The sequence below is a fragment of the Calidris pugnax genome, unplaced genomic scaffold, assembly GCF_001431845.1.
Source record: "Calidris pugnax isolate Ruff unplaced genomic scaffold, ASM143184v1 scaffold18, whole genome shotgun sequence".
NCBI lineage: Eukaryota > Metazoa > Chordata > Aves > Charadriiformes > Scolopacidae > Calidris > Calidris pugnax.
Window position 1 is genome coordinate 10,726,563 of NW_015090812.1, and position 12,499 is coordinate 10,739,061.

At 54.3% G+C, this 12,499-nt stretch overlaps 1 protein-coding gene across 1 annotated transcript in view; it reads right to left on the reverse strand.

Annotated features, from left to right (window-relative positions):
• Positions 1-12,499, reverse strand: part of SZT2 (seizure threshold 2 homolog (mouse)) — a 61,859-nt gene that overhangs the window by 19,905 nt on the left and 29,455 nt on the right. The window contains exons 29-51 of the mRNA XM_014939414.1: positions 12,028-12,193; positions 11,853-11,945; positions 11,585-11,666; positions 11,165-11,446; positions 10,662-10,800; positions 10,316-10,432; positions 10,135-10,198; positions 9,575-9,760; positions 9,166-9,504; positions 8,835-9,024; positions 8,383-8,457; positions 8,033-8,171; positions 7,686-7,806; positions 7,311-7,440; positions 7,058-7,210; positions 6,842-6,944; positions 6,334-6,451; positions 5,979-6,090; positions 5,406-5,524; positions 4,849-5,013; positions 4,149-4,233; positions 515-703; positions 198-395 (exon numbers count right to left, since the gene is read on the reverse strand). Coding sequence (XP_014794900.1) covers positions 198-395; positions 515-703; positions 4,149-4,233; positions 4,849-5,013; positions 5,406-5,524; positions 5,979-6,090; positions 6,334-6,451; positions 6,842-6,944; positions 7,058-7,210; positions 7,311-7,440; positions 7,686-7,806; positions 8,033-8,171; positions 8,383-8,457; positions 8,835-9,024; positions 9,166-9,504; positions 9,575-9,760; positions 10,135-10,198; positions 10,316-10,432; positions 10,662-10,800; positions 11,165-11,446; positions 11,585-11,666; positions 11,853-11,945; positions 12,028-12,193 — 3,365 coding nt within the window. The remainder of the gene's footprint in view (positions 1-197; positions 396-514; positions 704-4,148; positions 4,234-4,848; positions 5,014-5,405; positions 5,525-5,978; positions 6,091-6,333; positions 6,452-6,841; positions 6,945-7,057; positions 7,211-7,310; positions 7,441-7,685; positions 7,807-8,032; positions 8,172-8,382; positions 8,458-8,834; positions 9,025-9,165; positions 9,505-9,574; positions 9,761-10,134; positions 10,199-10,315; positions 10,433-10,661; positions 10,801-11,164; positions 11,447-11,584; positions 11,667-11,852; positions 11,946-12,027; positions 12,194-12,499) is intronic.

Sequence of the window (12,499 nt, forward strand, 5' to 3'; positions counted from 1 at the left end):
GATCTTTAAATACCTCTTCTGACCCTAATTTTGATAACGCTTCTTCCCTGAGCCATCACACAGCACAGCTTGCAGAGGGGAGAGTGGCTTCCTCCCTCCCAGCCCCCTCAGCCCCAGTTTCCACAGCACAGCCAGGCTGAAATGAGGAACGAGGCTGGCTGGGGGGTTCGGGGTGACCATCCCAGCTGGGCTCTCACCTGCAGAGCTCAGCTCCTCCAGGTCCGTGGCAGCCAGGGGGCAGGAGGCTTCCACGCAGAGCGGGGCTGGCAGCACGAGGAACTCCATGATGGCATCGCAGAGAGCGTGGCGCAGGGCCCCACGCAGCTTTTCGGACAGCTGCAGCAGGCTGATGTTGCCCTTCTCCCAAATATCCAGGCGCACCAGCACGCAGGGCTCTGTGGGTAAGGGCAGTCCGTCATGGCTCTGCATCCCCCCATTCGCTGCCCTCTGAGGTGACCCAGGGGATGCAGAGGCAGCAGGGAACTGGCAGTTTGTGGTTTCTTTCACTCCCTACCTGCATGCAGGGTGTCAGTCTCTGGCTGGTGCCTGCTGACTGCAGTGAGGCTTTCGAAGTCAGCGTCCTGCAGCAGGCGCACGATGGGTGAGGAGGAAGGCAGCTTCAGAGGGTCAGGCCTCTCCCCGTGGGGCAGCGAGGTGGGGTTGCCGTGCTCATCCACGAACGTCAGGGCAATGCATGCGATTCCTGCAGGGGAGAGCACGAGACAGCCTCCGTCAGCCCAGCACTGGGCACATCCCTACAAGCCCTACCTAAAGCTTGCCACCCTGCACCTGGTACTGTTGTGTCACCACTTGAGTTGCACAGTGCCACATGGCAGGCAGGGCCCACAGGAGGGGACGCAGCCAGGGGAGCAGAGGCTAGCTGTGCCCATGGGGAGGCAGGGCAAGAAGCATGGTGTTTGGCACAAGGCGTCCCCATCACCCCAAGAATCTCCCTCCTGCAGCATCACAGCAGCTTCCACCTTGTCCTGCAAGAGCTTCCTGGGTTGTCTGGCCCCATACGCAAGGTCAAGGTATCTCCATTTGCCCCAGGAGCGCCTTTATGCAGGGAGATCCAGGATGGGGCTCACCACCCCTGTACTCTTAAGAGACAGAGTACAGAACCCAGATACTCCCAGCAGCCCTCTCCAGGCTATGAAGGACCTCAAGTCCCTGCAGAAGAAGGCTGTATACAGGACACCTTGTTGCAGATTATTCTCATGCCCCACTCCCCACTGTACAAAATCTCATCTTGAGGCCTTCTCCACACACTCCTACCAGCAAGGCTGGGGACAAAGCAGACATGTAATATTAGCCTGGAGTTGCTGCTGAGTAAAATTCAGGCCCTGGCTGTAGCGTCCCTACACTGAGCCCTACACACACGTAGCAGGACAGTTCAGCAACACAGAGCAGCAGCGCGGTGCTTGCTCCACACCCCACATGCTGTGTGCCCTGGGCCACACAGAAGGAGAAGCCCTGCTACAGACCAGAGTGGGAACGAAAGCTCACTCCCCATAGCCCAGCCTGCTGGCCAGGGCACCAGGGAAGCAGTTGTGAGGTCCAACCCCCATGTTGTGGGAGCATGTAGATGCTCCCACCCCTTGACCAACTAAGCCAGCACTCAGGTCACTGGATGGCAAAGCTGATGCCAATGGTGGATGTGTCCAGATGCAAACCATCTCAGCTCCACAGCATTGCTCAGCCCATACTCTGTCTTTTTTCACCCCAACAAGGATGGAAGTGAACCAGACTCACTGCCACAGAGCAACCAAACTGCACCTGACTGGATCCACAGCACCACATGGAGGATGGGTGTCCTCCCTGTGCTGAGACAAATCCAGCCCCAGCAGACTGTGCCCAGGTCTAATCAGCAGCACAACCACCTGGTCTCCGTAATTCCTAATGAAACACAAGCTCTGCAGCAACCTTTCCTCCAAGACATGCCAGATGCAAGGGAGAGGCCACTGAGATGAAGAGATTCCTCCCAAAGAGGAGATGGACATTCAAGTCAGAAGGCAGCTCACTTGCACTCACACTGAGGAAAGGAAACTCTACACCTATGAGCACTCCTCCACTTGAAGAAAAGTAGAGGAGCTGCCTTATCTCAGAGGTGCTCTGACATGTCTCTTCCTCAGACAGGCACAGGAACAACCCTTTATCCAGCAAACAATGGAGAAGTTCATAATTTCCAAAATATCCAAGGTAGAGGTGACAAGGACTTCACCCAAAACAGCAAATCTGCCTCACATGACAGTGAGCATGAGCTCTCTCAAGCAGAGTTTCTCTTTTTAAACAGTAAAGGGCACAAACGCCTCATCTGTCCAGCTTGACAATCAGCCCCAGGCTGACCAGAATGGCAGTGGATGTTCATGTGGGCAATTGCAGACTAAGATGTAGTTATTCCCCTCTTCTCCTGGATAAACTCCCACACCAAGCCCTTTCAGCCTCTTCACCTCTAGCAGCTTTCCCTATCACATCCATTCTGTAGCTCTGCTTCAGTCCATCTCAGGCGAGGACACAACAACAACCAAGCACAGTGTCCCACGTCCTCCTCATGCTGGGACACGTGCCCTAGAGAGGGAGCACCCACAGTGCTGCTTTCAAGCAGGCCAGGTCAACAGCCACAGGAGCAGACTCCTCATTAGCACGTGCTCCACGAGACACAGCTGGTTCACCAAGCAAATGCCAAGCACTCAATGCCCTGCAGCTGGCTCAGTCCCTCGGGGTGGAGATGATGGTTGCCCCTGCCCCACCAGCAGAAAGGCTAACCTCCCCACCACAGGGAACAAGGCTTCCAGTTTTGTTACAGGAGCACAGAGAAGCTGAAATGCAACCACTAAATCACAGGTAAGAAACTCAAGACCTAAGCACCGGGGCTATGGGAAGAGGTGAGTTAGCAAGAGCTGCCAAGGACCTTACTGCCTGGTGCACTGGAGTTTGGCTACATACTCATCCATCATATCCCACAGAGAGGTGGGGTGCTAGGGAGCTGCTGCCTCCCATCTGCGAGGGACACTGAGCCTGCTCTGACTCAAGCTCGCTAAAATACAAAGGACATGTCTGGTGGTGCCCAGCCACTCTAGCCTACTGGTATCCAAGGGAAGCCCTGACCACAAGACACAGCCACTGGGAGAGTGATGGTGCTACACCCTGCAGCATGAAACCACAGCTGAAACATCATGACCCATCTTCCTCAGGGAGGAGATGCCAGTTGAGACCTGTGGGGGAAAAAAGGGTGAAGGATTTTTGGAGTTCACTGCTTGCAAGCTAACAGGGCAGCACATGGACCCTCAGCAGCCAGGGACTGCAGAGCTGCCATCTCAGGTTTTGTTTGCTCATTTAATCCAGCCAGCAAGAAAGAGGAGGCTCAGCTAAATGGACACACATACACAAACACACAGAGGAGTCAGAGCTGAAGCCACAACACGAGGAAAACAGGAACAGCAGGGACCAGAGGGGCCAGGGAGCTGCATGGGAAAGGGAACCGGAGTAATACTTGGAGCCACAGGTGCTACCTTGGAAGTGGGAGAGTGGAAAGAGGTGCTGCACAAGGTCCGACATGGTACCTACATAACAGAAGAACATTCAGACGGTGCAGGAGGGGCATGAGACACACGATGGCCAGATGACAGACCACATGGCCTGGACAAAACATGACATCACAGCCTGCTTCGAGATGGGCCCTATCCAATCCCTCCTCCAGCAGTCCAGAGAAAAAGAGCAAGGATATTGCCCCCACAGCCTGTGTTCAGTTGCTATCCCTTTGTAGCAAGGCTGTAGCAACAATTGGCCCTGCTCCCCACTCTAGCCCCACTGAGCCTCTGTGCCCCACACTGACTAAGGTCTCACTGTGTTTTGTCCCCACAGCTACTGCAACTTAGAGCTACTTCCTACAACAACAGGCCAAGCTTAGGAAGTTGCTCTGTGGAAGGCTTTGGCTCCCTGCACCACACGTGCCAAGGTGTGCAGTCCCCCAAGCACACCCCAGTGTGCCCCTGTCCCCCTTGCCCACCACCCAGCCATGGCAGGAACATGTTGCCCTGACACTGGTTTTCCTCAGCGTCAGGGCAACTCAGAGCTCTCCAATGTGAGAACCAGCTCTCCAACACGCAGCCCCACACCCTGTTTCAGAAACAAGTTGAGCACAGTACCTTTGCCTCCAGTGCCTTGGCCGCCTGGCTTGTTGTACAGATAGAGATCCTGGTCAGGGATGCTCCCACTGTGGTTGAAGTAGTGCTAAGGAGAGCAAGGAAGAACGGTGACAGAGAGTTGCCTTAACTGGAAGCAGAGGCCCACGTGTGTGCAGAGCTCATCCCGACCTGTAGCAAGCAATCCAGACCTACTTAAAACACTTGCCAGCACAGCCTTGGCCAGTGTTGGGCAGGACTTTCCTACAGCTCTGTGCAGGGTTATGAGATTACACATCTGGCCTCCTCTTCTATCCTTGCTATGGCCATGCTGAGGGGATGGGTAGCTGCTCCCAAACTTTTATTAACCCCCTGATGTTTCAGTCTGAGGGAGCCATGCAAGGAGCCAAGCTCAGCTTTGCAAGGCGGGGGTCTTCTCCCATGCTCCTGGAAGAAGATTGTGGGCATGAGCTTTGTAGCTGCTGCTTTTTGCACAGCAAGTGACCACTTGCATTCAAAGCAAAACCTGTCCAAGTTTATACCGGGCCAAACAAGAACTGCTCATAGTCCCTGAAGCTCCTCCAGGCTTCAGTATTTGGTGTCAGTTCCTCTCTGAGGCTACATGGCAGAGCTGGGAACATAATGACTGTGCTGCCCTAACAAATGCCCCCAGCAGCACGTGGAAGCTGGGCAGATTGCTGTCCCAGCTCACAGCCCTCCTCACCTTGAAGTGGTGCTCCACGTTGCTGTCTGTGTACTTTGGGGTGTGCAGGAAGATGAGCAGGTTCTGGCGCAGGTAGTAGGCCACCGCATGCAGCCAAGGCAGGGCGGAGGGTGGCAGTGTGAACTGCAGGACCTCTGTGGGTGGCGTCCCAGGGGGCTGGATAAACTGCAGAGAAAAGGCTTTAAAAAACTCAGCTGAGACTAGCAGGATGCCCTGGGGCTCTGATACTGATCCTGGGCTGGCTATAACAAGGGAAAGTGTGGTAGGCACAGTCCAGTTCCATAGACAGCACCCTAAGACAGATGTGGGCAGATGTTCCAGGGGTATTCACAGGGATTCACAGCCCTGCCATGGGGCAAACGCCAAAGGGGATCTCCCACCTACACAGTATATACACCTCAGTGAACACTAGTATGAGCAAGCACTGGGGCAGGGAATGGGATGCAGCGAACTGGCCTGGTCTTCCCTGCCCTGGGGCAGGAGAGCCTGAGACTGGTCAAAAAGTAGGAAAGTGTTATGGTCTCCAGGATGAGCAGAGCAGATATCCAGCAAGGTACCTCCACATCCGCTGGGGTCAGCTTGCAGTTCCGCACCAGCATCACAGTGATGATATCCAGGGTGGCCTCATCCAGGCGTCTGCGCAACACTTTCACCAGCTCATCTGTGATCTCAGGCCCTGACAAATAAGCAGAGGTACCAGCAGCTTTTTCACCCCATCCAGCAAGAATGGCCAAAGCCACACCTCTCCCTGCCTGTTCAGGATGTACCACCCTCACAGTCACGTTCCCCAGGGAAGAGTTCCCCGCCATCAATTTCTTCAGGCATCTTTTTCTGCCCGTTGATGATCACAAAAGACTGCTGGTGCAGCAGGCCAAGACAAATACACTCCTGCATAAGGAAAGTTCGCACAAGCCACTTGGTCTGCAAGTGGTTTAATTGTGGGTGATGGATCCTTTCCTCACATTCCCATCCAGACAGAAGGAAGAGCAGCTCTGGGCTATGGAAAAGCAACTTGCTCAGGAGGGAGATACTGTCTTTGCTCTTTGAGCAAAGAGGGCAGGGACTGGAGCTCTATTCCTCTGCTTTGGATCAGCACAGTCTATCTGCTGGCCAGGTGCTATAACACTTACCTGCTGGGGCAACACCATGGACCATCAGCTGGATGTGCCTGTCTACCTGTCCCACAGGGCGGGCAGAATCCACACTACGGCATGAGACTGTATCCAGAGAGGAACGAGAACCCTAGAGAAGTGAAACAAAAGCCACACAGAAGCAGTTTCCATGTGAATTCTAGATCCATCGTTGTCTTGGGCTGTCAGTAAGGTCACGCAGAGCCCACACCCTGCTGCCCCACTCCACGCATCTACAACATAAGTTGTACAATGTAAGTTTCTACATAAAATCCAGGTTGCTGGAACTACTGAGTTCCCTCCATTCCTGTGACCAAGAGCACCAACATCTACACCCAGAGAGCAGCAGACTCACCGTTAGATCCTCAGTGTAAAGGGGCTCCTGGCTGCGTGTCAGCGCCAGGGAGCGAGATGCTGGACTAAGGGTGCTCTCTGCTTCCCACACCTTCCCACTGTAGGTAGTTTCAGTCAGCCTGAATACAGGAGAAAGACATGTCAGCCTGCATTCCCAAGGATGACAGGATCATACCTCCACAGAAGATCCCCATCTTCCTTGCCCTCCCCTGTGCACTTTTTGGGAATTAGCCCTTATGAGATAGAGCTTATGGAAAAAAAATGCTCTCTGGCTCCCTCAAAAAAAGAGATAAAATCCTTTTCCCTCCCACCTAAAGCATTAGTGCAGGGAGAGCAGGAAGGGCCTGGTTTGATGTGATTTTGACTCCTCAGAAACCAGGTATTTGTTGCTTCGGCCACAGCAAGGTCCCTGAGGCTGGGCAGACACTTTCTGCCCCAAGGAGCTCTCAGTCTGGTGTAACACATGTAGCAGGGCAGGGTGAGGCCAACAAGTCATGCTGGCTTCTTACCGGAGGTAGAACACTGATTTAGTGGCACGTTCCTGGTAGACAAACATATTCTTCCTGTTCACCACAGAGAAGGCGTTGAGCACCGAGCGAAGCGCCTGGATAGCTGTGGGCAACGTGGGATGTTAGCTATCCCACACACCCTCCTCTGCTGTGCCAATCCAGCCAGAAGCCAGACTCTTGACACGCAAAATGAGGGGGAACCTGGGCTGTACGCACCTCGTGAGACGCCCATGTTGGGGCCCATCTTGAGGCGCGAATGCACATGGATGAGCGTGCTCCACACAACATCGCAAGCAAAGTGCCCTGGCATGAACTGCATGGTGGCAGCCAGGTAGTCCCGAGGCTGGTAGCTCTCCTCTACAGAGTAATCTACAAAGAACATAGGACATAGCTGGGGCCATAGCATGGAAGTCACCATCTTTTTAGTCACTCATGTGCCACTGAGGCATGGCCAAGGGTATATTCATACCGTCTGTGGGCATGACACGCTGCCTGTAGGAAGTATAGGGCGTTTCACTCTTCCAGATGTCCTCCTCACTTTCTGCCACCAGTAATGAGTTGCATATGTGGCTGTCATGCAGGTCTTGCAGCAGCAAGCGCTGCAGAGGATGAGAAAAGATTGGTTCTGTTGCTTGCACAGCCCACAGAAGACAGTACAGAGAGGGGCTTAAGGCTGGACTGAGTACCTTTTACTTCAACTCCCAAGCTAAGACTCCACCAGCTGAACTGGCTCCCCAGACCCTCCTCCAAGCAGGACCCAGACTAGACAATCTCCAGAGGTCCCTTCTCATCTAAGCCATCTCATAACCTGCAGCTCTGACCCCGCTCTCTGCAGATTTGTTACCTGATTGACAACCCTGCAGATTTCACTGATCTTCTTCACCACCACCTGGTTGAGACTCTGGCACTCCCCTGGCTGCTCCTCTTCTGTTTCTGCTGATGCTGCCTTCTCCACACTCAGGCTGCTTTACAGGGAAGGGGAGAGATGGGTCAGCAGAGCACCCGAACAGTACCTGTCCCTGTGCGCTAGGAGCAGGAACGCAGTGGGGAAGGGTGGCTGCTTTGCCCTTATGGAGCACCAGTCTAGTCCTGCAGCTCTCCAACCCACACAGGAGAGGAAGGAGATCCCGAGGGAGAGGCAAAAAGGTCTGGTAAAGAGCAACTATGGCCAGACAGTGGGACCCTCCTTACCGTGTGTGGTAATAGACCTCCACTCGGTCCTGCTGGATTTTTATGATGAGCCAGAAATCCGGCATGAGGGGACACCTGGGTTCCTGGTCGCTCATTAGCGCCTCCTCATACTCCGAGTCACTGCTTCCCCCATCGTAACCTGCAACGTATCCTCGCTTCAGTCCCAGGCTGCCTGGCAAGCTGGCCTCCTCCCTGGGCACAGCAGGCTCTAGGAGACCAGAGCCATTCGCAAGCCCTGTCCTCAGGGGTCACCCCAACTCATGTACACAGTCCCCCGTGCCCCCACGCTCTCATGTCACTGCCACTGTCTGCCTGCAGTGTGTCAGGCACCCCTGCCCCGGCAGACTCACCCAGGTGGTCGGAGTCCATGCTGCCCTGGCTCGACACGAGGCTCTGCACGCGGCTGGGACGCTGCTTGCTGGAGCCTGAAAAGAGAAGAGGGGCTTGATCACGAGAGCACTTGCTAAGCCCCTTCTCAGCGCTGGAACAACATGACACCCCAGAACAACCCGGCAGTGCTGGCCTTGGGCAGGCAGTGCTGGGGTTCTCGCAGCCACTACTGGAGTCACCAGGAACTTCATGCCATTAGGGATATCAGTGTGGCAGCACAGCCTAGTACCCTGGGTACTATTAAGCCAACACCTTGGCAAGGAAGAGATCAACAGTGCAACACCACCAATTCTGGTGTTTGGGGACTACAGTAGGAGTAGCAGTCACGTTTTGTCTGCTACAGCCAAAACAGGGCCCTTCCTTTAAAAGTTGCTGAGGTCGAGGGACACCTGCCCACACTGACAGCTCCTACCTTCCCTGCCCTGTGTTACGGAGTCAGCCAGGCTCGCTGCAGATGGTGTCACCAATGGTGATTTCTCGCTGTTGCCCTTCTCCGAGGATGAGGATGGCAGTGACTGTATGGTTGTCTCTAAAGCTGACTCCTCCAGGGAGTCATGGCCGGGTGCTCTGCTCTGCTCAAGGCTCAGCACTTCTCCTGGGACCTGCACACAAGCCAAGGTTGCAAAAGTGACCAGAAAAAGAGGCACCGAAAAGAGTTCACTCATACTCCTGCATCATTCCACCTTCTGCTATCAAGAGTGTCCCACACCTTCCCACCAACAGACCACCTCAGTGTCTCTCACCTCATCCTGTGCGTGGCTGCCTCCACGTATGGGGTTTGCTGTGTCTGGCACAATGCGTGTCTCACTCTCTGGCCACCCCCAGAGACCCTGGGCTTCTTCTGGGAGGACACAGCTTGCATGGTGTAGCTCAGAGCCCTCTGCCTCTGCTTCACTGCTCCCCTCCTGGCCTGTCTGGCCCAGGGCTGTCCTGGTGCCCTCTCCAGCAGGCTGCTGCAAGCAGGGTGTCCCTGAAGGGTTTGGAGCTGCCCGTCTGGAGTGCAGGCGGCTGATGGAGATGTAGTGGTAGTCACTGCCTTCTGCATTAAGCATGTAGCCTGGCAGAGCCATTCTTCTGAACTCCTGCAATACAGGGAAGAATAAGCACCCTGCAAGCTAAGCGTATGATGCTGCCTCAGGGCTTTCTCTTTACCTCCTTGAACTTCTCCAGAGAGTGTTCAGGTCCAAAGACAAACTGGAGCAGCACCACCTCGCTGTGGCAGCTTGGCCGCCCCTTGGAGTTATAGATGTGGGTGGCCACCCGGTGCAGGATGGAGGTACTGATGACCTGCGAGTGGCGCAACGCAGACACAATCTCATCATCCAGGAGCCAGCGAATCTGAGCAGAGCAAGGACACAGTGCAAGACTTAGGTGACCAGCATTTGCACAGCTGCCCCAGTTCTGATCCAAGTCCCAACAGGATGAGGGCGGTCCCTCTCATCACCTACATCCCCTCATTCCTTCTGAATTTACCTAAAAAAAGGTCTTTGGAAGAGAGGTCTGCCTGTCCCACACCAACTTCAATAAGAATTTTGTCAGGGCAATCCCACACTTTTGAGGAGCACAAGGCCAATGGCTTGTGTGAAGGCCTGAAAGGCACTTCAGTTGACAGAGGTTGCCACTTGGTGCAGGCAAACAAGTGTGGCACAGCAATTGTGTGTCATGGCCACATTGCTCCAGCTGGAAGCAAGAAATAGTCAAGGCTGGCTTACCTCATTCATAGTGGCTTCGATAGCCTGCCTGTGCACTCCAGGGAGGTTGGAAAGTGCAGGGTGTCTAAGAGAGAGGAGAAGAAGAATCAACCAGTCATTCTCATTCATGCAGCCACCACAGTGCAGCTCTTAGGCACCAAGAGGAGCCCATGAGGAACTTGCTACATCTGCAGTGCCATACCTCTCATCTCCTGTGGACGGGAGCCGTTCCAAGTTGTGCATGATATCCTCATCTGAGCGGAAAGAGGATGGTTGGCCTGGAGAGCGTGTGAAGGACACGCTGCTCTCTGAGGTGCATCTGCCACAGAAGAGAGAGCAGCCTGAGCATCAGCTTTTGAACCAGAGAGGAAAAAAGGATCTCTAGAGAAGGTGAGCCCATGTTGGAAAAATCTTAATTTTCTTAGGGCTGCGAAAGGCTCTGTGAGAAGGAGAATTCCCAAGTGTCAGCACATGGAGAGGAGCTGAAACTGGCTGGCTGGGAAGGGCAGGCAGAGGGTGTGTGAGTGACTGGGCCTCTTTCCACCTACCTATTGTGGAGAATGTCCGTGTTCACAACTTCTATCTCCAGGGGTAGTGTCAGCACAAAGATGTCCAGGGTCACACAGAGGTCCCCCAAGTCAATGGTGTTCAAGCCCTGGCAGCTTTCCAGGCAGCCCAGAACTTCCCCTGAGGACAGATCACATATGAAGGGAATCAAACAACAAACAGCTCTGATTACACACATACACATCCTGGTGGCAAGTACAGAGACTGCAAGAGGTGGCTGTCCCATACACCTAGACAGACTCAAGAAGGCCACCATCCTCCATGCTCCTTTCATTCTTCCATGAACAATCCCACAGCAAGTGGGAGACCTGATAAAAAAGCCCTGATCTGATGCTGGGAGACCCTGGGGGCACCGTAGAGGGAGGGCTGGTCTGGAGGGACTGCTGTTCAAGACACAGCACCTTTGTTCCAGGGGCTGCTCACCCAGCAGGGACCTGAAAGAAGCCCTACTGCCCTTTAACCTCACAGCAAGGCTTGCTCTTACCTAGACAAGTTGGCAGGGACTGCACAGGCATGGAGCTGTGCTGGCTACGCAGCTTCACCGAGCAAGTGAGGTGTACAAAGAGCGGGGGCATCTCCTGCTCCAGGAACTCCTGCTCATTGAGAGAGTCCCCTCCCAGCACGCTGAAGGAGTCGTCATCCTGGTTCACAGTGTTGGAGTCTGAGAGGGAGTCCGTATCTGGGAACTCATGCTCCAGCTTCTCACGGTACTCCACCTCCAGCTCTGGGTCGCTCTCCGTGGCGATGCAGCACCCAGACACAGTTCCTGTTGACACAGGTTCCCTATTAGCAAACCAGGCCCACGACCCCAGAGACCCCATCAGACACAGTCAACCTCTGAAAGGCATCACCACAGTGAGACTACAGACACTTCCTTCTCCAGGATAGAGTGAGCAAATGTTACCTTCTTCAGCTGCCAGTTCTGCCTCTGATCCCTCCATGTCCTCACTGCCTTTCCTGTCTGCCTGATCCCGAGATGCCTCCTCCTGAGATGGAGAGAGGAAGGGCAGATACTAGAACCACGACAGGCAGTGAAACAGGCTCTTGATGGGCCCCCTGCCAGGAGCATAATCTACCCATGAGTCTGCCAGCCCCAAATCCAGATCTGACATCAAGCAAAGCTGCTTCCCTCCACAAGGACTAGGTGCCTGCCAGGGTAGCAACATGCCTACCTCTTTCTTGGCCGATGGCGGGCAATAGAAGAAATAGTGAGGATTTGATGGCACTGGCTTGAAATGTAAGCTTCCAATTTCCAGGAATTTTTCCTAAAAGAGAAATCCCAAACATGAAGCAGACATTCTACTCTACTCTCCTGCAGGAGTGAGGCCGAGCTCCCACGTTCCTCACCTGAATAATTTTATGCAAGTCAGGGTGGGCCTGGCAGGGCTGTCCAATTTCCAGCAGTGAGAGGGGAAACTCTGAGCAGCAGCTGGTGCCCATACTGCTCTTTGGCTCCTCTGTAGGGCTGGCAATGTTATGGGAGTCCTGCTCACTGTAGTCCTCCATTTCCGCACTGACAGGATTGTGGACAGGTCAGACAGGCAAATTGAGAAACAGGAACAGCTGTATGTATTATCTACCCTGCAAGCATCCCACCTCACAGCTCCCCACACCTTCGCTGAGTAAACACGACGTGACTTACACAGCCCCCACACCTACAGCCCCAGAAACCCTCCTGCCACCCACTAACCCAGATAAGCTCTCAGGCTGTCTGAAGCCAGGCCAGAGGCAGTTTAACCAGGCTGATCCTATGGCCAGGTACTCCACACCACGCTACACACCCTCCCTGGGAAATAGAGACATGTGGCTGAGCACAGGG